Source organism: Sprattus sprattus (genome assembly GCF_963457725.1).
Source record: "Sprattus sprattus genome assembly, chromosome: 5".
NCBI lineage: Eukaryota > Metazoa > Chordata > Actinopteri > Clupeiformes > Clupeidae > Sprattus > Sprattus sprattus.
In genome coordinates, this window is record NC_137924.1 from 23726803 (window position 1) to 23751788 (window position 24986).

Here is a 24986-nt window from a genome sequence, read left to right on the forward strand (position 1 = left end):
TCAGTATTGTCATTGTGAACACTTATGCTGGCATATATTTCTAAAGGCTAAATAAGATATTTGTTTACTAAAAGTAAAACTATTCTGCTTGCATAAGTATATGTCTTTTGTAAAACAGAAAATGGTGATTCGGGGGGAGGGGAGGGAATACTTTTTCAAGCCACTGTATCAGAAATAAGTATAATCAACAATATAAATGTTTTTATTTAAAGATGTTTGACCTGATAAAGGAGATATTTTTACTGTTATACACAGAATGTGGTGCCAAACCTACATAACAAAATAGTTTGGAAACTTCTCAACCACCTCCATAAATACCATACGCCTATAGCTTTTGAAATTACAGTCTCTTAGGTGTCAGACAAATAGTAAAATAAGTTTAGTGCAATGATCTTTAGCATAAGATCGAAGCTTTCTCACTGAGCAGTGGACCTACGGTATGTGTCCCTTGGATGGACCAGATTTTATTATTTTTTGTTATAAAACAAATTGACCTTTGCATTTACTGTGGCTTAGTGTCCAGTGGACTCTCTATATATACTGTACAGGTCATGTAAGCCAGCGATGACCACTAATATACATAAGAACCACAATTTGACCTTTACAGAGTGCAACTCTTGCACAATCAATCCAAAAAGAGTGCTTATAAACACTTCACCTCTCTTTAGAAAATGGTAACACATTAAATACAAACACAAGCGTCATCATGTACGTAAAACGAGAAGTCTTGTGAATACATCTCTATAACATTTCTCTGTTCTTATCCTCTATTTGACCTCAAAACAACTTAAGAAACTATAGCTGCTCCGTTTTGAGCTTGTGAAGTCTTCACCCTGAGGGGCCCAAATGGGGATAAATTGTTCCTTCCACTAATTGGTAGTCTTCAGCCCAGGCAGGGTAAGCTCATACCTAATTGATGCAAAGATTCAATTAATGTATTTTCAGCAGTCCACAATATATATGCTGATATAAATGAAAACATTTAAAAAATCCTTTTTGTGTAGGGGGAGAGAATGAGATCAGTTCACTTACCACTCTGTGGAGCCCTTGGTCAGGTCGAGCCCAGATAAATCAATGAGCACCTGTAACCATTAAACAGGTCATGAGATTTAAGTCACTGGAATTTAACATCATAGATTAACATCATCTCACTCCATTCCTTCATTCGACGAAATAGCATCTTTCCATCTCAGCTTACCATTCCAATTTCTTTACGTTCTCGGACATAGAACATTCTGTTGTTCTTCACAGCCACATCCAGCTTCCTGGACTTAGCCTCCTCCAATGACACAGAGAATTCAAACCTGTTGAGAACAGGACCATTTGTTTGTTGTGCTTCATTACATGTAAAAAATGAAGTGTGTTGTTTAGTTGAGTCAATGATACTGTGATTTTGATTTAAGCTCAAAGCCGAAGCCAGAATATGATGACCACAAATGAAAGCCTTTACTTTTACAGTCACTCAGTATTAATAATAACAGAGGGTTTGCTTAAGACTGAGCTTGGTGTAGTTGATCACAGAGAACATGTGGTCAGAGACTCAAGGGGTGCAGATGCTGCAGCCAGAACAGATCTCCCCCTTCTTGAGCCCTGAAGTATCCCCCTGCTGGACAAAAAAAAGAATCAAACAGGCTTTTACTTCTCATTGAAGACTGGGTTCACAGTCCTCTTCTTGACCGGAGTTCTCATGCGGTGTGTCCAACTCTGGTCGGGCAGCAGATAGATGCGAACGTACGAGTCTGAGCCATTCTCAGAGCAGGGGAACAAGTTCCTAAAGGGAACAGATGTCATTAGAGGGCCACCATCACAGACAGCAGAGGTGTCAAACGTTTCAGATGAACTTACATATTTCACATCACCACCAGTCTCCAAATAGTAATTTGTCATGGCAAGAAAAGATACTTCTTTGAGTGACAGGGTTTTATGGGTATTTAAATGTGCAGTTATGTCATCAACTACCTGCAGGAGTTTACCAGGACCATGAGTTTGTTCCTCAGTGTGGCATATCTTACAGTCAGTTGAATCTCCCCAAAACTTCCGGTGTGATTCAATATGGCCCTGAAAACAGTCCACAGTAAGAGGAGTGAATCAGATCATTGCCTAGTGACACGCAGATGGAATTCAGGACCTTTTTAAACTCACAATTATAAGGAGTACCAGGTATACCTTTGGTAATAATACTAATAATAACAAATAATACCAGTGCCATATTTTCTTTTTAGATTTTACTATTTTCTACAGACAAATTATGCTTCATGTTTGCAATTAATGATTACAGAGTCTCCTGAATGTGAACTGGTGAACACCAACTAAAAGTACTCAATCTGATGGCAAAATTCTGTAAGACCAAAAGAGTTGGTGTTAAGAAACCAAAATTGCCAGAAGTATCTCAACAAGTATATTGTATTTATTGTTACACTAGGTCTCTGATGATCGGAGCTTGATTGTTCTCTCCCTTGTACGTCGCTTTGGATAAAATCATCAATTTGACTAAATGTAAATGAAACAGAAAAATAAAGTCACTTACTCTGGGTAGGGGAGCCTGTCCGAAAGATCCATGCGTGAGGAGGCGATGGAGTTTTCTGACAGCATACTGTGCGAGTCAAAGCGCCTCATGTTGGATGGGGTGGACGGGGCCGTCTGAGGCCCATCGTACTGCCGCTGGCGGGGGTACTCAGCGTAGAGGCCGTTGGAAGGGCCGCTCTCCGGGGCCGCGGGGCCTGACTGGGAAGCCTGTGGCTGGGCGTGTGCAGGGGGGCTGCGCTGCTGATTCTGAGCTGCCGGTGGCTGGGGTTGTGTCTCAGGCTGCGGGTTAGCCACAGGCTTCGGTTCGGCTTTCTCTAACTTCAGGATCTTTAAATGGGAGACACAGATTGGTGTGGTGTGTGGTGATATTTCAGATTATCCATACCACAAAAGTCATGTGACACTTGATGATGCATCATTGTTGTAGTGAAGCTATTACTAGTTCATCCAGGATTGATTGGGTCCCAATCTGTACCAGCACTGATTTAGTCTACCCAAAATGGAATATTATTTTTGTGTGTAAAATATGCATAACATTAATTACCAGTATGGCTCTCACTATTTAAGTACTCACACACCTGTATCATTTAAATATTTAGTATCAATGTGAAATGTTGCAGCTGAAACACACTACTCTAGGGCTTAAAAATAATCCTAACTTTGGTAAATCTGTCGAGATTTCAACTTTGGTCAAAACTAACCAAATTCATACCAGTTTTAGTCTTGCTTGAAGGTGGAATAGCAATACAAAATCCAAATGTGAGTCTTAACAATTAAACAGAAAACCCATCTAATCTCTTGAAAAACTCTAGATTCAATCTTATCTTTACATCCCTTCTATGTGAGTTTTGATCCATCCCCACCATGTCCTGCTGCTCTCACCCTGAGTGTGGCCTTCATCTTGATGATGCTGTTGGCTCCGGAGCGCTCCAGCTGGAAGCGATGGTCCAGAGTCAGGTCAGACGTGTTCAGAAGACGGGCCAGGGGCAGCGTGAGCACGCCCAGTGGGCACTTATTCTCAGGCTCCTTCACCTGGTGGCACAACACCAAAGGACATAACTGCAACACTACTGATGTTTAGGTCACAGAACAGCAAAAGAGGGCTTAAAGGAAAACTCTGGGATTTTTTTTACCCTGGGCCCTATTTTTAGATATTTTAAGTCCAAAATTTGACTAGGGACACCGAACGGTCCGTTGAGTGTAAACTTAAAACGCTAAAGCTTTTCAGTGTTTAATCTGTCTTTTCTTCCTGGCCTCTGGCATAAAAAAACATTCAGTGCCTGTGGTCGATTATTTCTCCTTTTGTAAATGTTAAAAGAACAGCCCCCCACCAAGATAATCAACTACAGGCACTGAATGGGATGCTGCGTCAGAGACCGGAAACTAGAGAAAGGTTAACCACTGACTGTAGAAACAGTTTATTTTACAGTTACTATGGTAAACAGATACAGGTGTGTCTCTGTAGGGATAATTTCCATGTTGTCAGACAATTATAATGACATTTATGAGCCTGTCAGTGGCAAAGTCAAGCGAAGACAAGACTGACACAGATGCTTGCTTCATAAGATTCCATTGTATAGTCATTTTGCAGTTGTTGGTTTTTGCGTTAGAGTTAGAGACCAATTTTTATCGTAAAGTGTTATTATGGACCCAAAAAATATCTAAAAATGGGTCCCAGGTTCAAATATCCTCAATTTTTCTTTAAAAGTCTTAGTGAGAGATCAGAATACTATTGTTTTCTGGCAATGTAGCCCGTATCAAGCATATCTTATCTGATGGTTTACCTGAACGTTCAGCACTTGGTTGGACACACTGTGCACAAAGAATGTGAAGCCCTCCTCCCACACTGGATCTTTGGAGGCATATGCAACCTAACATTGAAGACATGCAGCGGTGTTCAGGCAGCGGTGTTTATAATGTATTTATTATACAAGTATATACATCTATACACACACACACACACACACACACACACACACACACACAATATATAGTATATCAACTATTAAAGTTACACCAGGCAATACAAGATTGTGTTTTTAACAAACCTTGCTTTTCTGGGTCTGTTCATCCATAGAGAATTCCACATAGGAGTTTGGATTGTTCCTTCTTCTTGTTAGCTATTGGGGGAGAAATGTGGTATCAACCCTTTTTACTATGCTGAAGCCTAGCAAGTCACTTACAACATTCCCTTTGACCCAATCTTGACAACATGTGTGCAGGTATTTAAAATGTATGCCGTTTTTAAAACTGGTATGACATTTTGACCTTTTGAGAATGTCATAGTCAATTAGTTGACTTCTGATGTGACTGTGGAGTGAGAGATGAATAAGAGGGGTGTTAAGAAGATGATGGTGTCTTTAACAGTGGAATGTTCTGGTTTGCCTGCAGGCATTCCCTTCGCCAGCTGCTCTAAGTTTGCATTCCAGTGCTGTAAAAAATGAGGGATATTACGTCCTATTCAGGTAAGGGAGGAGGGGCCTACATATATACTCAGGTGAGGAGCAGACTTTGAACTGCTGGAAAATGTACTGAGGACTATTGAGTGATGAAAAATGCCATTTTACAGTTCTGTCTATGCAAAAGGGATGTTTAATAATAAACTGTCCTTGAATAGGAGCTTTTCAAACCAAGAGTGTTCAAAAAGCATTGGGACAATAAAAGTAATCCCTTCAAAAACAAAAAAAGTCCAAAAGGTAGTTTACCACTACAACAAAATCACATCATCAAGAGGCACAGTGCTTCGACACCTTAACCTACACTTCAAACAGATGGCCCAGGTGTGTCACATAGGGTGGCATTGAAGTGGATTCAAAAGGCCACAAGACAGATATTATATGCAAAGAGATCAAGGACTAGCTATAACTGGAACGTGGCATGAACATGAAATGACAAATACAAAAGCCTGGCCTTCACTGGCCAAACAGGAAATACCAGCTGTGCCACAGTGTTGAAAGAAGCCTACAGTTAGATAGCCCATTAATGATACCACAAGCACTGCGTGTCGTCACAACAACAGCATACGTACAAGATTAGTGTGGCTGTAGCTAAATATCTGATAGCATCAGATCCATTTGACTTTATAATACATTTGATGTCATATGATTGAGAACTGTTGAATGTTCTTACTTGACTTTGGCTGTACTGTAAGAGTAAGGTAAAGCCACTACTACTTTCATATGCTTCCTTGTTCTTATCTGAATCTAAAATGAATAATATTCTGGTGATCGCATAGTTCCAGTGTCTTACCTTGGCCTCTTTCGAGTGTTTGCCATGTTTTTCATGGTGGCTGAATTCGCTGTGGTCTCTCTGTCTCACAAAAAAAGAGAGTGGTAAGGATACATGTAGCAAAGAAACAAGCAAAATGAAAGCTTGAAATACCCATGCCAGAGCGGATAGCTACACTGATAACATTTCCCACATATACCCAAGAAATTCCCAGGTTCATAACAAAGAGAGGAGACTCATTTGAGACGCTCACAGGCAGATTGGAGGCGTTGTCCAGGTAAACTGCCAGCATTGCACAAGCACTCCCTTGAGGTGTCTGAGAAGGAAAGGCAGCATTGGACGGTGTCGAAATGTCACACAAGCATGATGAAATACGTCTAGAATGTAATGGATTATTATTATTTATTTATTTTCAGTTATGTTTTGTTGTGAGAGCAATTTCACAGTGCTTGATCACCTCCACTAGAAGGCCTGGGTCTGTCTGCAGAGACAGCCACTGAAGCTGCAGATGCACCATACCAGTCTTCGCTTTCTTTAGTTCAAACCACTGTAAAAGACATCAAATCATCATAATTATCAGTTTGGGAATCAGCAACACCAGTTCATTTTCAAACATAATGCTTTGAAATGTATTATTAGTGTATATTGTCTTCACAAAAGAGAAGCCAAGCCGGGTAGAATGAAGGCATTCCAGCTGCAAAAATGAGTGAGATTATAGGTTTTCTTCTCACCTCATCCATTTGTTTCTCTCTCTTCACTTCGCCCAAATCCAATTGAAAACTGTCAGTGTATGAATAACAAATATATGTGAAAAAAACATATGATAAAGGCTTCAATGTCTTTGAAGGTAAAAAACACACATACACAAGAAGAAATGATTTAGACTAAGGGCCCTATTTTAACGATCAGAAACGCAAGTAGGACAGCGGCAAACGCAAGTAGCTGTGTGGGCGGCTCTATGGCGCATTTGCTATTATAACGGCGGAAAAAACACACTTGCGTTTGGCGCAAATGTCAAATGGGTTGGTCCCAAGGAGGTTACTCAGCCATAGGTGTGGTTTGGGCGTAATATGCAATAAACCAATCAGAGCGTCATCTCACATTCCCTTTAAGAGCGAGGAGCGCATATTCCATAGCGGCTTGTTATTATAATGGCGGAATTACCTGGAGGAAGACCACGGAGTTGTTTGGAGAAATGTTTCTACTTTTCATTTCTCGTTTGTATTTTTTCAGTTACTAGCATTCGTTTTTTGGTGGCAACATATTTTAAATAAAAGTCACAAAAACATACTTTCCGATGTTTTGGGTTCACCCTCACTGAATCACTAGGTTATGTATGCATGGTAATAATATTGCAATTTGCGAATGAGTCGTGGCTTGAGCCAGGATAGTTGGCAAAAACGTGACAGACACGTGAAGTGGCATCGCAAATGGCTTGGATGTTTATAGAATGTGTTCCCTTGCGGTTAACATAAATCAGTGCATTTACTGGGGGGGCACGTATGTGAATATGGGTGCAGTCAGAGATGGGCAAAAATACATCAAAATGTATTTTGATACAAAATACAAAATACCCCTCAAATAAATGTATCAAAATAAAATACAAAATACTGTTGCCAGAAAATGTAACAAAATACAATACATGTATTTTGTATTTTTAAAATACAGGAAATACTTTTTCTGAATTTTCAGTTTTCTCACAATTTGGTATAGCAGAACATTCAGGTTTGGGCAATTCAGTGGCGTAACGAAGTAACCACGGGGCCAGGTGCAGGCTATTATGACGGGCCCATGTCAGTGGTTCCGTATCCTTTTTTTCATGTTTGTAACCGCCGCCACAGGGCTCTCATTGCAATCTCTATGGCTTCCGGGAGGGCTATCCCCACCATGCTTTCGTCATACGTAATTGCAAGGTAAGGACTAGGACGCGATCTGGCACTCCTCGCCTGGGCGAGACGCTCCACTTTGTGAATGAATACAAATGCTAGTACAACTTCTATACGTTCAAAGTTTATACTTTAATCTACCAAAGTACTCACTATTTAACAATACAACTTCCACAAGTTACAGATTATCTTTGACAACATTGGCGCCCACATGTGATTGACAACACTGGCGCACACATATGACATCACACAGATAAATGACTCTGTGAGAATGAGTAGGATCTTTAGTGCGAGTCTCAACAACGTTTATAGTAGGCTAAGATCTTTAATAAGAGTCTCATGTGCGCCCGGGCCCCTGCCTCTATGCAATGCGGCGCGGAGTGCCAGATCGCGTCCTAGGTGAGGCGCGCCTCATTCACAAAGTGGAGCGTCTCGCCCAGGCGCAGAGTGCCAGATCGCGTCCTAGGTGAGGTGCGCCTCATTCACAAAGTGGAGAGTCTCGCCCAGGCGCGGAGTGCCAGATCGCGTCCCGGACCTTAGCTCTAATTGCGTAAGGACATCACACGGCTTTCATCAAGTCACATTGTGTCAAGATGGCTAACGTTCAGTGCAACAACTCGATTCGCTCTTTGAAAGAACCTCCTTTAAGTCGGTGTACTGAAGATAAATGACAAGGATCAAGACAGCTTTCTAAGTTTTCGACCACAACCCTGTTTTGTGAAAAAAATTGATTTAACATGAGAGTCAATGAGAGAGATCTGGGGTGATTTCCTTTTCGTCCCAAAAAGGGGCGGGCCATAAGAAGCAACACTTTGGCAAATTGTCTGATTCGACAATGACATTCAGAGGCAGATCAGATAGTCTCGTGGTAGAATCCGACAGAAAAAAAATCTCCTTCTGCCTAAACACTGGTGAAAGTAATTGGAGTATTTTAAATACAAAATTACTCCACTCTAAAGTATTTTGTTACAAATTACATTCGATTTTTTTATCGGCCCTATGAAATACAAATTACAAAATACTCAAAAGCAAATTTACTAGTATTTCAAATACAAGTAATGCCCATCTCTGGGTGCAGTCTATAGCGCCAAGGACGCCAGGGAACCCATACTTCTCCCAGAACGCCTGCTTAGCGCTCTCCTGGCTGTCGGGTGTTACAGGAAATGTTATGAATTCCCCAGCATGTCGGACTACACCTGACGTAACTGCATGTATAGCCGAACTTATTGCAGACTGTGATATGCCTCCAATAGAGCTGAGGGGGTGCTGGAACGACCCAGACGCATAAAAATGCAGTGCCGCTGTTACTTGGACCGCAACGGGGAGGGCATAGGGACAATTAACCTGAATCATTTGGGTCAATGTGTACGCTAGATGTATGCCTATTTTTAAAATATCTTGGATATGGATATCACAATGATTTCCTCATGTGGTAAATACTTTATTTTCCTTGTAATTATATATGGCTTGCTAAAAAACTGGTGTAAATCTCTTGTGTAGACGAGAGAAGTAAAGTGTAGCCTATAGGTCCTACTGTACGGCCAAGCACGCGCCCTTAAAATAGGGTCTGAATACGCGCCACAGACTCTACACAATGCGCCTCTGACATTAGACTAGGTTTTTTCTGGTCACCGGCGCACTGTTGTTTTGAAACTGCAAAATACCGCCAGGGAAACGCGCACCTCTGGAGGGAAAATCCCGCTGTGCGCCGGGTGCAAAATAGGAATGATACATGCGTTGGTGACAATGTGAATTGCGCTGGGTGCAAGATAGGACCCTAAGTGTGTTGCTTTTCTAGTTTTAGAAAGGTGATTAAGTCAGCCCTGTTGACAGGCTGAGAACATCAGGCACTTGGTTACCATCCCAAATGGTCATCCTTGTCGGTGTCCTCATCAAAAAGATCTATCTCCAGCTCTTGTCCAGGAGCTTCATGGACCACATACTACAAGGAACACAACTTGGAGTTAACTGCACAATATAATAGATAAATGTACAGAATCACCCTGTGATGTATACATTAACCCACGGTGTAGTAATTAGCCTGTTAAAGGTTCATGTGCAGAATACTTATATAATGCTGTGTCCAGCTGGTTTCATTACTGCATGGATGTGTGTGTCAGTGTTTGAGTCTACTATTTCTTACTTCATGCTAATAGGTTTGGTTTAAATTAACAGGGGCACAAGATCACAGGCCATACCTCATACGATACATCCCAACGAGGATTTAGATTTTCTTTTATTGTCTTGCTTTTGAATTGGGAGTTACCAACTCGTAGTATGGCATAAGGGTCTGACTTTCCCTTCACCAGTCCCATCATAAAGGTGTCCTTGGCCATTAGATCTTTGGCCTCCAGCAACCTGACCCGCACTACACCCTGGAAGACAAAGTATATGAGGAACTGACAAAACGTCTACACAAGTGCTGTAACCCGGTCAGGTCCTAAGCAAAAACATTTTTGAAAAAAGGAGACAAGCTGGGGTTTAGACGTACTCGAGGTAAGGGGAATCGCATCAGGTCCACTTTCACTTGGTCTACGAGGGGAATACACATGCGATTGGGTAGCACCATGAGAGAAGCAATGATGTCCAGAATGGTTGGCTCAGAGAGGAAACTACAGAGTAAGAAAACAAATATTTTATCTATTAAAATAGATATAGCTTTACAGCACTATAGACAAGAGAAAGAGAAAAAGAAAGCCATTCTTCCCTACCAACCAAACCAAAGAAAACCAGAGGAACAGACCTAAATGCAGAAGTATCTAGAAGATTGGTAATTCCAGTCCAGTTTATCTGTAATGTCTGAAGAGAGATGTTTCGGATAGTTAGGTACATTTCACCATTGTCAGTATGTAGTTCATATTTCAAGGTTGTCTTTTCAACAGATCTCTGAATACTTACCGGACGACGGATGAAAAACATAGTAACACCACCCACTAACGGAGCCTGGCCAATCAGAGGCTCCAGAATCACACGGAGCATTCCTTCCAGCTAAAAGGGCACATATGCCATTACTTTCATTTCTTAGAAACATGTGAGAATAATTACCTACATAATTATAAGAACTAACCAAGCACTGTTTAGTAATTATTTCCCAGACTGAGTTGCATTTACCACTTTTTATTTTTTGGTTAAGTTGAACTAGTCTGATGTTAATGGCTTAATGCTTCACAGACATAAAGCCTTCTACAGAAAAGGATACTTTAAGTCTTACAGAAAAGGATGTCAAAATAAGACATTATTCTAGTTCATTGCCTCACCTGAAGCCCTTTAATTCCTGCAACGATTCCTGCCTTCACCTCTGTGTCAATGTCAACGTCCCCATCGTAACTGTCAAACATTATTTTTTTTATGTTATTATGTGGAAGCATATTTTGAATCTGCCCATTCTTGATTATATGCCAAACTGAATTTATTGCCATGCATTAGTAATTTTTTTGAGAAATGACATATTGGGATATGTACTGTAAATGGCATACACAATATTGAGGTCCATAACGACCTCTCTATTGTCCACCTCATGTGTGTAAACCCTCACTCCAGTGATCCTGGGAGGCTGGAAGACAAACAAATAGGAGCAATGGGGGTGTATTTCGGAATAAAGGCTTTAGTCAACATACTACCATTCTACTGATATCTACTAGCACACAATTTTGCATGATACTGATCTTTGGCATTCATGTATTTTTGTTTTATCTTACCCTTTGCCCAAAATGGACCTTAGTGAAGGAGAAGGTTTTAAGATGTGGACTTGATGTTCGTACTAATGTCTGAATGTTGTCTTTGAGGAGTTTCTCCATGAACATGCCAAAAAATGGCCACGCTTGCTGAAGAATCTTTAAAAAAAAAAAAAAACATAATTTAGCAAACAACAAAATACGGACTCAAATTGCTCCCCTATTCATGTGTACCTCAACACATGTGGACAGTGGTTACCTTGTTAATCCAATGAGCCTTCTCAATATCTGTGAAATCAATCTGTATTTGGAGAGAGAGAGAGAGAGAGAGAGAGAGAGTTCATCAGTCACTGTTTAACCAACTCCACAAGAAGTGTTGTAAGTACTAGGGGTCGATTTATCGATTTCTCTCGAGTCTCTCTAGAATGATTCTGTCTCAATTCAGAAGAGTTCATTATAGATTTATTTTTTTTTTTCTAACACATCGTTTTGTGTTAAAATGCAATCTACATCGATTATTGTATTGTTCATAGAAAGTCATGATTATGACAAGGAAAAGCTATTTCTCTAATAAAAAAATAGAGAAGGTAAATAATCTGCTGATTTTCTTTAATTATCAAACACAAGTAGGAAGTGATTTTGAGAGTCTGAGTAGCAAACTCAAATGTTTAAAAAAATCGAGATGCATCGGTCTAGAATCGAATCGTTGACCTCCTGAGTCGGAATCGAATCGAATCGTGAGGTGCCAAGATTCCCAACCCTAGGTAGTACTGTGAATAACTTCAGATTTAGATCCACATATCATTCCAGAGGCCAACCGATAACCTTTGTCTGAGGTTGTCATGCAGCGGTGCTTCTGATTTGCAAATGTTAGTTGCCAGAATATTTGCTTAGGGTGAATGATTCCACCTCCTTCCTAACACAGCCACACACTCACTCTTCCACAGTGTGATTAATATGATGTCTTTGTATAAAATAAATACAAGAATGGGTGGTGACACTGTTTATGTATCAGGTTCACAGTGTCATCTAAGCAACAATTGCTGGCTAACCCTTACAACCATATAGACTTACAGAGCCTACTAAAAGATGACTGCGTAATAGAAAGAGATTTTGGAGATTTTGGAATGTCAGTACTGCAGGCCGCACAGAGACAGGTAATGCAATAGATCATTGCTCAGTTTTAAAGCAAATTGGAAATGGCAAATATGAAAAAGAAATCTGTTTGGCACAGTAGCTATATGACTGCATGCTTTAATTTTTGTTCACATATGTTGTGATCCTCTCTACTGCCACATATGATTAGCACTCGTCTGTGATGGCCAGGTTTGACATTTCACAGCAAAAGCCTTCTGAAAACAGTAATTTGCCCTGCTTCAGAAGAAGGGAGTGTCAGCCTCTTGTGATTAAAGAATAATGTACTACGGCAAACAAACTTCATGAAATGGACACCAATCAAAAGCAAAAGGCTGGTTTGCTGGTTGATAAGTGCATTGGCCAAAAGGCAACCTTTGCTTTTCATAACAAGGTAAAAATAGGCTTACTTCCTGCAGTATTCCTGTAGGGCTCATGTTACTAAGAAAGTTAAGGGTATTTTGCATACCATCACAGAGTATAAGGTTCCCAGGCAACACAACAAGTATAGCCACACCCTTGCAGTTTCACACCAGTGGAATGTGAACAGGTATTATACTATTCCTTGAATTGGGAATTGAAAAAAGTACAGTGAAGTCAAATCTACAGTTCGACTACAGACTAGTCAGAAAATGAAAACAAGCTATAGAAGCACATAGAGGTCAGCATTAAAAGAGGCGTCGTCTTTTCCATTACTTTTTTCACTTTCATCACTCACTCTCATTTGTTTGTTTACTCACAAAAAGAGCAGAAATGAAAGGCCAGGAGATTTGAGAGCTAGACACACCTGTAACCAGGTGAGGTTACGTCAAGAGGCCTCCCCTAATTCAGGAGTTAGGAAACGTTCAGTGGATAGGCCTAAGCGAAAGAAGTCAACAGTTCATTCAACAGGCTAGCAGGTCTTATTCTTACCCATGCAGGCAGGTCCTTCAATTCTTTGTCGACCATCAGCCTTTCGTTCTCCAAAAAGTTCACGGCACTGTCTAAGCGCACATCCTTCCATTTGCGATTGTTCTTCCACATTGTCCACAATAAGAGGCTAAGCAAAATCCAGCTGATGCTTAGTCCGAAGGAGCCCGTCAAATAAATGGGGTAACATAAAAGGAATACTCTACCCAGATACATGAGGAATTCCATCAAAATGCGATTGACATCTGTTGCACTGAATTGCTCAGTGCTCAACGGCGCTGCTTTAGTCATAATGGACTGAGTTAATTCTGTAAAGTAACCTTGATGTACTCCCTCTGTGCTGTTGAGCGGGGGACCCCGAGGAGTCTGTTGGGTAGACTGGTCGCTGCCTTGTGGAATCTGAGGTACCGCGTTATCGCGCTCCCTCGAAGCTGCATCTCGCCTTCGCATTTTGTAAACTTCTTGTTCTCGTTAAATCACTGCTCCGATATATTTCATATTTCTCATTTCGTCATACGCTCCATGTTTTATGAAAACGTTGCCCGCCTTGGTGGAGAGAGAGAGGGCTGGTTATCCCTGTCAAAATTATAACTTCCGCATTGACCTGTCCCGGCCCGTCTGATTTACCTGACACCGCCACCGCCTAAGGAGCAGGCACGCCCCAAAATACCAAACTAACATCTTTCCGCAGCAGGAAGAAATGGATGTCCGTAGTTTCATTAGCATTTACGGAACCCCGAAAGAGACCGACAACGTGTAGTTGTTGAAGGCAAGTGTGGTTTATTGGGAGTTCAGACAGACTCCCACCTGCCTGCCTTGGGTTTAACGTTACTAAATCTCAGTTTGCCACAACATGTTTACCCTAACATACTAAACTAATTTGTTTGGCATAAACGTGGGAAACACACTTATAATGTAAAGATTCTTGTCATGTAATGCCATGGCAAATGCAAGATAAAACGCAACATAGAACTACCAGAATTTAAGCGCACTGCTCCTTCACGAACACGCCCTCTGAAGAGTCTGCGTAGCTTTGGCTTCCCTAGTAACAGGTTGGCAACACTCTTGACAACAAGCAGCTTTCTACTTAACGCCAGTTGCTAGCTGGCATGCTAGCTCATTTGTGAAGTGATATTGAAGTGGTTATTTATATATTTAATACTTTTTAGTTTGGAAAACAAAGTTTATATAATTTATAATTTCGTAAGAACAGATACATTGTCATGGTTGAATTTTGAATAGAACTAGAACTTAATGGTCTCGCAGCATGGAAACTGAAGTAAGTTAGATATCGATAGCTAGCATAGCTAAATCAAATAAGTAGCCAGGTGATACATGTATGTGTACGCGGTGTTGTTAATTGTAATGTAATTTTCTATAATTTTGACCACGAGACATATAATGTGTCACCCCTCATCAGTTGCTGGCTACTACAGGATTACATTACTGTTTTTGTTTTGCAGAAGAAAAAAAACAACACACCGGTACATTCTGGGAGACTCTTGCCACAGCTGCCAAAGGTAAATTTAGTTCCAAGCTAAAAGCAATGAAGCAAGCTGTAACTGCAGGATCCAGGATGTAGGCTAAAGTGATTGTTTGGTATCACTATATAGTCTGTCAGAGTTTGTCCTCATCAGTGAAAGGACAATAATCAGTCTAAAATAACAGTTGTAGACTGACTGGCAATTTGTCATAGAGTGATTTTGACAAGTTGTTGTGACATAAACTAACAATCATCATAACTTTTTTTAAAAGGTTCGCACCAAACCGCTATGGCAGGAAACCGCCCCATCTTTTGTTTTGAACGCACCACAAACAGAAGAATCTGTTGGATTTGGCAATTCAACTAAATATTCTAGTGAGTGGCTTCTGTGGTAGATTATTATAGATAATTATAGGTAAATAGTTTATGGATTCATTTAGATGGCATAGTAGCTTGGAGGGAAGAGTCTAACCACAATGAGAACACTTTAGGTATTGTTTTAGGCCAAATGAATATTAGTAATTTAATAACATAGCTGTCATAGTTATGATGGCATCCTTCTATGAAAGGTACAATGCCTTCCTGTCTTTGACACACCAAGGTCACTGGGTCATCTTTTTTATAGGAGAGTTGCAAGTTTTGAACATTGGATAATGAACCACAATATCATTATCTGCCTTCTCAGTCTCTGTCTATCACCCCAAGTGTCACTATAAGCAAAATATCTAATAGTTAATACAACCGAGTCCTTATTTAATTCTTTACTTATATCAGGGCATGCGCTGGGAGGAGAGCCAAGAGGAAATGTAGATCCTCGGTCCAAGGCTGCTGGAGTTTCAGTTAAGCCATCTAAAGGTCGTGTGAGCAGCCATGCTCAACCCAAAAAGGAGCGTGAGCAGTTCCGCAGTGCTCTTGTCAGCATTATCATGTAAGCATTAAATTCATCTGTTTTATATCACTGCTGTTAATGAACGTGCTAGGTAAAAGCTTTTTCATGGCCAACCAGATTTATCCTCTTAACCTGTAACAATTGCAAAATGATGTAATGTAATTGTATTATGTATTATGTTAGGCAACAGGACACGACCACAGGCAAGTCCTTCATGGATGAAAGTCCTCCCCCAAGGAGTGGCTCCCCAACAGCCACAGAAAAAGACATTCTGGTATGGAAGCCTGTCCTCCTCTCCACAATACATTTTTAATCTATGAATCAGATTTGAAAAAACAGCAGCGGCTTTCTTTCGCTAACTATTTGTCCTGTCAAAGTGTACCACAACCGAGCACCTCACATCTCACATGATTAATTTTGCCCTGTAGAGATATTACTACTACATACGGAATGGAATTGACACTGAGCATGTGGCAGCCATGGAGGATTCCTTTCTCCAGAACGTTCTGAGTTTGGTTCCAGCACACCTAAAGAAACTAACGACGACGATCGAGCTGCTGTCAGATGAGATGAAGGAGGACTATCTGATGAGTGTTAAAAAAGCCATAGGTGAAATAATTGACTTGTGTTTCTCATGGACATAATATTCGTATATATAGTTCAAACTGTGAGGAATATGGCTGCATGACTTGTAATGTTATGATGCTACATATAAACTGGATGGCTTTCCAACTTGCAGATAGCTAGTTATGCCAACCACTCAGCTGCAGTTATAATTGGGAGTTTTATGAACTTATGAACTTCTGATGAAGTTGTATTGAAGTAACTGAAGTTGTTCTTCGTGTCTCTACAGTGGATTTTGTTCTTAGAGACCCGAGGCCCAATGAAGAGGAAAAAGTCAAAGATCTCCCTCCACACAGAGAAGAGTAGGCAATACTGTAACATTAACACACATTTTTGATGTAATTCAGTGACTTGCACTGTCATTGTGTACTTAACATGGTAAATAGTGGATGTCTTTGCCACCAAATAAACATATTTGAAAATGTTTGCATTTGCCAAATGAATATGTATTTTTATCCCACAGAATAGAAGTGGTTCCAAAGCCATGGCATAAGTCCTTTCTGCAAGCTCAGAGAAGGATGAGTGAGCGTCTGCATGCCATCAATCCCACAATGTTAGCTGTGCTGGACCTGTGGCATGTGTCCTTTAAGTGGGTACCCCCTCTCCCCCCTTTGGGGGTTCATATAAAGTGTTGTGTCTGTCTGTCAGTAAATTGCAACAGTTTAAACAAAGGCACTCAAGTTCGGTATTTAGCCAGGAGAAAAGGATTCATTGTCTGTCGCCTATGTCATTGTCTTTAGTTGTGAATTGTTGTCGTTGTTGTTTACTCCTTGCAGGAAGCTGCGTTTGGTTGATGTGGAGGAGTTCCACAACAGGCAGGAGTCTATGGAGCTACATGTTTTTCAGCAATTAGTCAGCAAGCACATTGAGAGTGCCAAGGATGTTCTACTCAAAAAGCAAGTATTGATACTGTACTTTTACATTTACAGAACACTTTCAGGACCATTTGTCCATTACAAGCACTGCCATGAGAACATGTCTGGTAAATCCCTGGTAACACTATCCCATTAGGCCTTTGTGTTTAGTGTTCTGTTTTTCCCCTAACAGGTGGTTTCCAGAGATCCAGCAAATCTACTACCAGGGTAACAAGCGCAAACTTGTTCCTAGCAACAGCAATCCTGCCAAGCTGCAGTCCTTCTTCAACTGTGTGGCTGCACTAATGACCTCCCATCTTCAGAGCCTGGCACTTGACTCCATTCTAGACTATACACACCTCATCGCCCAACACCCTGTCAGTGCCACCTTACTTATTACTATCTGATTTACTCTAGTCATGGTCATTTAACACGCCCAAGGCTACTTACCTTACATAATGGTTCATGACATTGAAATTGCCCAAAGAAATTAACTCTTACATAACCCAGTTGTCATAAGGCATAAGAAATGGGATTTATTATTTGTATTAATATTTTATTAAAATTGTATTTTATTTAACAGTTATTGTTATTACAGTGTGAATGTGTTGACAACTTATATTACAGAATATAATTTAAGATTGACCAAGTTATCATTAAGTTGTTCATTGTGACTGCTTCACCTAACTGCCGACGCTATGCAGTCGGTAAGACAGCTTTCTTATCATCTTTTGTTTCTTCACCAGTCTTCCATACGGGCCTATGAGCACCCAGGGTTCACCTTACAGCTCATCCTGGATAAGAATAGAATTACCTTTGAACCAGACTTTAAGGACTTTGAGCTTCTCCTGCTGAATGTCTATGATACGATGCTGAAAGCCGTCACGCTAGTGCCGCGTGTGGAGACTAAACTCTACTCGGAATGGGTAACATATTCACTTTGTGTGTATTTTTGTGCATTTCATGGGAAATATTCTCCATCAGATTTTAGATGGGCAGTCTGCCCGTGTTGGAGTTTTTTTTTTTTTTTTACAGCTGGCCCACCTGTCATTTTGAAAATGATAGCTCCAATTCAACCTCATAACGGAAAGTATTTGGTAGAGGTTAAGCAGAGGCTCCTGTTGTATTTCATTATATCCTTTTTTAAACAAATAGCAATATCCTTTCCATGGTTGAACCAAGCTTTTGTAAATAGTAAAATGAAGCTACTAAATTATATGATGGTGTGGACACAAATTGTGGTCTGCTGAAAAGAAAAAAAAAGAATCCTCCAACACTCTGTCTCGCTCTCTCTCTCCCTTTCTTTTTCTTTCTCTCATCCAGCCAGGCACTCAGACAGGGGGCAACCTGAAGCCGGTCATCCTGCGTGAGATCCTGGATGTGCAGCTGGCGCTGGTGCGGCGTGTGGTGCGGGAGGAGAGCGCAGGGCCGCTGGAGCACGTGCACCTCTACGACAAGTACGCGCCGCTGGTGTCCCAACAAGCCGAGGAGGATGTGGAGCAGTTCCTGCGCGAGAAGCACTCCTTCCAGGAGATGATGATGGAGGTCACGCGCTACCAGCAGATGGCCGACGAGATCACGTTCAACTCCATCAAGGTGCACTTCACACACACTGCCTCATCACAGGCTGGCTCCACAGCTGGCCCAGTGCGCTTCACTGTGTGTTCAATTCAGTTCAATTTATTTATTTTTAATTTAATTAAATTCGGTTTTGTTCAGTTTATTTTATTTTAGTGTAGTTTATTCCAGTTCAGTACAATTAAATTAAATTCAGTCCAATTCAGTTGCTCTTATCATCTTCACGCTCAGACTGATCTAACTTGTCCTAACTTTGACAACTTTTCTGCATTTAAATGCTATCCAGGAGGTGCGTCTGGGTATGTTCAAGGTGCACTCCACTGAGTTGATTCATGCCCTGGTGAAGCGGGCCGAAGCTCTGCGCCAGAAACTCATCAACCGCATGCTGGAGGAGCACCAGGAGCTCAACACCCGGTGAGTTATCCTCCGATAGTTCTGCACAGCTTCTCACTTAGACAATCAACCGACTCTGACTCTTTTTAGGGATATTGCATTGCATTACCCCCCACCCCTTGCCCTTGTTAGCTTATGGCGTGGCATAGTAGAATATAATGAATCGTTGTTCTCTCCTATATAGTAAGACCCTTGCCTGATGCTGATGGCTATGATAACACTGTTCCTCATCTCCATAACTTAGAATTTCATACATGCATATAAAGCAACCTAGCTCTGTACCAATTTGTCTTTTTTCTTCCCCTCCTACTCTCCATTGTGGGAGAGTCTTTGATGCTGTCTTTTCACATTCTCTACTTGTAGAAGTTTCCCTCGTTGTTCCTTGCTTTGTGGTGCTGCTTTAGTGCTTGCCCTAGGGGGTTCAGGCTCTGGGCTCTATAAAGCGCCTTGAGATAATTTAAATTATGACGCTATATAAACAAAATGTAATTTAATTGACGGCCATAACTGATGTAGACATATCCAGCATTGCTCAGATCCTGTTTATTTATCTGTTGTGAAATCCCACTGATCTTCTTCTCTGTGGCTGCAGGCTTTGTGAAGAATATGAGAAGATAGCAGAGCAGGCCCTGAGCACTCCCCCGAGCACGCAAGAGCTGATGGAGCTGAAGGTGCGTAATGAAGACGTAATGCCCTCAGAAACACAGAAGTGGCAAAAATGGTGTGATGGATGTTCTTCAGTTAAATGGAGTTAGAGAATTGAGTATTGATGGACACATTGTCTGGGCACGCAGTCTGAAGTTGCTGAATAAGATGAAACTGAAAGTGTAGCACTTTTCCTTGATGTTTTTTGCAACAAAAAAACAACAAATGAGAAAAACGCTGATGGCATAGGCAAAAGAACTAATGGGATAATACTGTGCATGTCTTGTCTTTTTTAGAATAATATCAAGAAAGTGGAATCTGTGTTGATGCCTGTGCTGGAAAACAGACTCTTGGAATCTAAAACCCGACTATGCTTCCTGGTGGACTATATGACCTTTTCACCTGTGGACATGCGGCTCAACAGACAGCCCTTTCAGTGGCAGTCACGCATGCCGTCCATCTTTGAGGAGCACCAGAAAATTGTCACGGAGAAGACGGGGCAATACCAGGAGGGTCTCAAGGTTAAATGACAACCTCACAATTTCACATTCAATTTTAGTGACTGTTCAATATACTGAAAAATAGTGATACTATATTTCAAATTAACAAGCCAACATCTGAATGAGCCATCCAAACTAAAATAACTAAAATAATAATTGTCTATTTTATCTTCTTCATTTTGTAGCTGCGGTGCTCAAGGTTTGTGGAAGAGCTGGACAGCTATTCCAAACAAGTGGAAGAGTTTGTAACCTTTGGGGATCTCTCTGACATCAACAAGTACCTGAAAAAGGCACAGACTATGAATGCCAAACTGGATGCTGCCACTGAAAAAGTAATGCATTTTTCTTTCCACATTGCCTAATAACATTCATTGTTTCCAATCTTTAGTTTAGAACAAGTTTAATCAGTTTAATTGGTGTGAGTACTCATTTTAGCTACAGGGGGCAGCAAAGGCTGTGGAATAATCTACTGTCAGATGTGTTTTCTAGAAGGCTGAGTGGAAATAACACAACATTTGTGTTACAGCTCCTATACCTTTGCCAAATATATAGAAAAAGCTCATTTAACCACCTATCAACATAAAACGTATTCTATTATCTCAGGATGAGAAGGTAGCGTCATGCTTGTATGAATTCATTTTCCTTTCTAAGAAGTGAACAAATCATTTTCTTAACTGTAGCAGTACAAGCAGTAGTGGGAATGAACGTGTGTATTTTTTTTGAGTTATCATTTCACTAAAGCAGCTTTATAGTAAATAAAGACCCAGAAGATGCTTTTTCTTGTTTCTTCCCATGAAATTATTCTCCCTAAAGTGTTTCTGGTGTTCTCCCGACTCCACCACAGATTGAAGGCTTCAACATGGAGGAGGAGGCCTACGGCTGGACCGTTTCTCAGTACCCCCAGCGCAAGATTGTCCACGAGGCCCTGCTGCCCTACCTGCGCCTGTACGAGACCGCTGTGGAGTTCCAAACGTGCCACAAGGGCTGGGTGCACGGCCCATTGAGCGCCGTCAACCCGGACAAGGTGGACGGCGATGTGGGTAACTACTGGCGTGCCCTCTACAAGCTAGAGAAGGGCTTTCAGGGCTCGCCCAAGGCCCTTAACATCGCGAGCCGCGTCAAGCAGGAAGTGGAAGCCTTCCGTGAGCACATGCCCCTGGTGCAGGTGCTGTGCAACCCGGGCCTGCGCGACCGCCACTGGGAAAGCATGTCGGAGGTGGCGGGCTTCCCGCTCAAGCCACAGGAGGAGGCGGCCGCCTCCGTGGCGTTCTTCCTGCCCCTGCGCCTGGAGCCCCACCTCGGTAACTTCGAGCTGATCAGCGAGGCGGCCAGCAAGGAGCACTCCCTGGAGAAGGCCATGGAGCGCATGGCGGGCGAGTGGGGCGAGATCGAGTTCGCGCTGCTGCCCTACCGCGAGACAGGCACATCCATCCTGTCGTCGGTGGACGAGATCCAGACGCTGCTGGACGACCACATCGTCAAGACGCAGACCATGCGGGGCTCGCCCTTCATCAAGCCCTTTGAGAAAGAAATACGGTAAGGGGTAGAGGTCAAATTTTCGTATTCACTCGTTCTGCTTCTCTTCCCGTCTCTTTTCTTCTGTTTTATTTTTCTTTTCTCTTCCCTTTTTCTTCACTTCTCTTCTCCCTTGCTCCCTTCTCTGTTGATTCTGCTTCAGTAAATACAAAAATATAAAATAATATACCATCCTAAGATTCCACAGAGACAACATCATGAGTTCTTGATCCTACCCAAACAAGCTGAAGAGTGACGTGTTTTTGTGTGTGTTCGTTTACGTGTGTGTGTGTGTGTGTGCACCAGTGAGTGGGAGGGGAAGCTGCTCCTGCTGCAGGAGATCCTGGACGAGTGGCTGAAGGTGCAGTCCACCTGGCTCTACCTGGAGCCCATCTTCAGCTCGCCCGACATCATGGCCCAAATGCCCGAGGAGGGCCGGCGCTTCACTGCCGTCGACAAAACCTGGAGGGACACCATGAAGCAAGTCTCTCTGGTGAGCCCCGCATCGTAATGCACCTCATCAACCACCACTAGCAGTCACATTAACCCACAACAAGCTAAACACACTTAGAGCACTGCGTACACCATTAAGCTGAAGGAGAGAGAGACATTTGGTCATCCCATTACCAGTCATTTACATAAAAGCGTATAGCTTATTATGACACCAGATGTCTTGAGGAGCCACCTGGTTCCCCCCTACCAAAGCCATGTGCTCTAATCGCCTCTGTTGGGAAAGTATTTTGGCTGAGCGCTCGTGGTATCATCATCTGTCATAAATGTAATTGCTATCTTAATGAATCTGTAACTGTCAAAACAGATTGGCTTCTGAAGAGGTACTAGGATTTAATGTCCTATTACTGTCAACAGCTTTCTAATAGCTGGGCCGAGCGGAGATCACGTTATTGGCATATTAAGAGGTGAAGATCAGTGCAGGCCACTCAATCAAAAAGTACTCAGGCGTAAGGGGATGGAAAGATCAAAGAGTCCTTCTGTTTATCTGATGTTTGTGCCACTGGACTCATGGCTAATGGCTAATGAAACCGGAACACTGCGCTGCGAGAGAGCATGAGAAATCTGATAGTTGAGAATGATATGGACATGCATGGGTTTAATCAGAACGAACACAAATACAAAAGTACAAAAGCAGACTCACGATCACACACACATACACACACACACACACACACACACACACACACACACACACACACACACACGCACACACACACACACACACACACACATACACACACACACATCATCATGTGAGGAGAGAGAGAGAGAGAGAGAGAGAGATGGTTCCTGCAAAGAGTGCCTGTAGCTGTCTTGAAATAAGGTCTATCGATCCATCCTCTATTGAAAGAATACTAAAAAACAATACAAAACAAAAGTAACAACCCTTGTCATCAAGGAGGGATTATGGATTTTGTCTGCATAGAGCTGGCTTTGTGGAGACAGAAAGACAATGGGTTTGCCAGGGAATACAAAGCACACAGTAGAAGCAATCATCTTAGTTTCAGTGACAGCGAAACCATGCACAGATATAGACATGTGTTCTTTTTGTGACAGATCGATAGAGCTTTCTTCTCTGAGATGCTTAATCAAGCATAACATCTGCAATTGAATTATTAATCATATTATTATTTAGGGCTCATGCTTGTGCTCTTTACCGAAGTAGAGGCAGTGTTGACAAAATGTCCATGATTGATTCAGTTTCATCCACCTGGCCCACAAACGTGTGTAGACTAGCACACCTACAGTAGGGAGAGAAGGTGGAGTATGAGAGGCTAAATCAGGCCATTGTGTGAGGGATTGTTCCACAGAGGGAATGCTGTACTAGAGTGTATACCGTAAGGTGGTGTAGACATCACTCACTGTGTTACACACACTGCCCCTGGATATGGCCGAAGTCAGAGGAAGCTTCAGACTAGTGGCAGTTTCACCACCAGCCACTGTGTGGAGCTGTTCATCTACGCCTGACTTTACAGGAGTACGCACCCGTCCCTTTAGCTGCCCAGTCTTGATTGGTCCTCTAACTTAATTTGGCCGTAATCTTCCCCTAGTCAGAAGACTAACCAATAAAGTCTTTTTAAAAGTCATTATTTCTGGAAAACAAAGAGTAGGAGATTAGAGGATATCTGCATTTGTAACCATTTAATTGCTTGTCATTTGGTTGATTTTATTTCCCTTTTTCTTTATTAATAAAAAACTAGTTGACAGATATGACTATCTTTTTTTCCTTGGGCCTTGATGCTTTTGGCAGTCAGAGCTCCCGCTGAGTGCACAGCAGTGATTATTGAGCTGTCAGCTCGTTGTGAGGAGCTCAGAGAGGCTGTGTATGCAGGCCCAGGGCACTCTTCCCTCTTCCCACTTTCACACAGTAACAGTATGAACACCAACACAAACACACACACACACACACACACACACACACTCACAGTGACACAGGTCTCTTCACACAACTTCAGAGTCATAACCTACATGACATAAACATGAAATGAAGATCCGAAGGAGAGAGAGGTCTGATGGAAAGATGAAAGGAGGCAATGTGTACAGGAGTGGAGAAATGAGTTGGTCACAGCTGAGATGAGATTTCTGTCAGCATGATTGATATGTTTTCTGTACCAACTAATGAATATGTATTGATCTGGTTTTGTTTACAATGGTGAACGGAACACTTCACAATATATTCCTCATAGTCCACTTTGTATCATATCTGAATCACTTTATTTACTTTTTTAGATGCTGTTTGGTTTAGGAGTGTGATGTGTAAGGCTCCGTGTGGAGGTATTACTGTAGATCATCTGATGTGAGGAGTTTAGAAGGATTCATAAGCAGCCATTTCCTATAGCAGATAGAACACTGTTGAGTGCCTCCAAGTAATTCAATCATACCATCTCACCATCCTTTTAATGTCAAAGCCCAGGAAGGGAAAAAAAAGACAGAGAAAAAAAGACCAGACCCTGTGTGATGGGCTTCTGGAGGATGTGCATAGCAAAACCGCTTTCTGCTCTCTTCACTGGCCTGAATGATCCGGATGATATAATTTCTTCATTTGCTGGCACCCATTCATGAATCAGCAGCTGGTGTTCCAGTGCAATAATGTAATCATGAGTGGGGGGCTGCCGCCGCCGCCGCTCACTCACAA

General features: G+C 41.8%; 2 protein-coding genes across 2 annotated transcripts in view; one reads left to right on the top strand and one right to left on the bottom strand.

The window, feature by feature from the left end:
* Positions 1 to 852: 852 nt before the first annotated feature.
* esyt3 (extended synaptotagmin-like protein 3) lies at positions 853 to 13807 on the bottom strand (the record flags this gene model as incomplete). The annotated part of the gene is made up of 23 exons (XM_080838497.1): positions 853 to 909; positions 1033 to 1082; positions 1199 to 1304; positions 1640 to 1771; positions 1960 to 2058; positions 2528 to 2853; positions 3409 to 3558; positions 4311 to 4397; positions 4575 to 4646; positions 5776 to 5835; positions 6008 to 6070; positions 6212 to 6301; positions 6486 to 6534; positions 9500 to 9582; positions 9839 to 10015; positions 10132 to 10252; positions 10384 to 10439; positions 10539 to 10628; positions 10898 to 10967; positions 11117 to 11193; positions 11339 to 11473; positions 11574 to 11615; positions 13361 to 13807. The coding sequence occupies 23 exons, from the start codon at positions 13805 to 13807 to the stop codon at positions 870 to 872; spliced, it is 2622 nt and encodes an 873-aa protein (XP_080694623.1). The 3' UTR covers positions 853 to 869.
* Positions 13808 to 15389: 1582 nt separating this feature from the next.
* The window catches only part of dnah7 (dynein, axonemal, heavy chain 7), a gene marked incomplete at both ends in the record, with an annotated part of 65269 nt that continues 55672 nt past the window's right edge, over positions 15390 to 24986 (top strand). The window contains 16 exons of the mRNA XM_080839720.1: positions 15390 to 15441; positions 15615 to 15768; positions 15913 to 16003; positions 16158 to 16338; positions 16583 to 16655; positions 16817 to 16942; positions 17130 to 17264; positions 17401 to 17584; positions 17954 to 18133; positions 18531 to 18803; positions 19072 to 19199; positions 19771 to 19849; positions 20120 to 20344; positions 20509 to 20655; positions 21168 to 21859; positions 22145 to 22331. Of these exons, the coding sequence (XP_080695846.1) occupies positions 15390 to 15441; positions 15615 to 15768; positions 15913 to 16003; positions 16158 to 16338; positions 16583 to 16655; positions 16817 to 16942; positions 17130 to 17264; positions 17401 to 17584; positions 17954 to 18133; positions 18531 to 18803; positions 19072 to 19199; positions 19771 to 19849; positions 20120 to 20344; positions 20509 to 20655; positions 21168 to 21859; positions 22145 to 22331 (2907 nt within the window). The remainder of the gene's footprint in view (positions 15442 to 15614; positions 15769 to 15912; positions 16004 to 16157; positions 16339 to 16582; positions 16656 to 16816; positions 16943 to 17129; positions 17265 to 17400; positions 17585 to 17953; positions 18134 to 18530; positions 18804 to 19071; positions 19200 to 19770; positions 19850 to 20119; positions 20345 to 20508; positions 20656 to 21167; positions 21860 to 22144; positions 22332 to 24986) is intronic.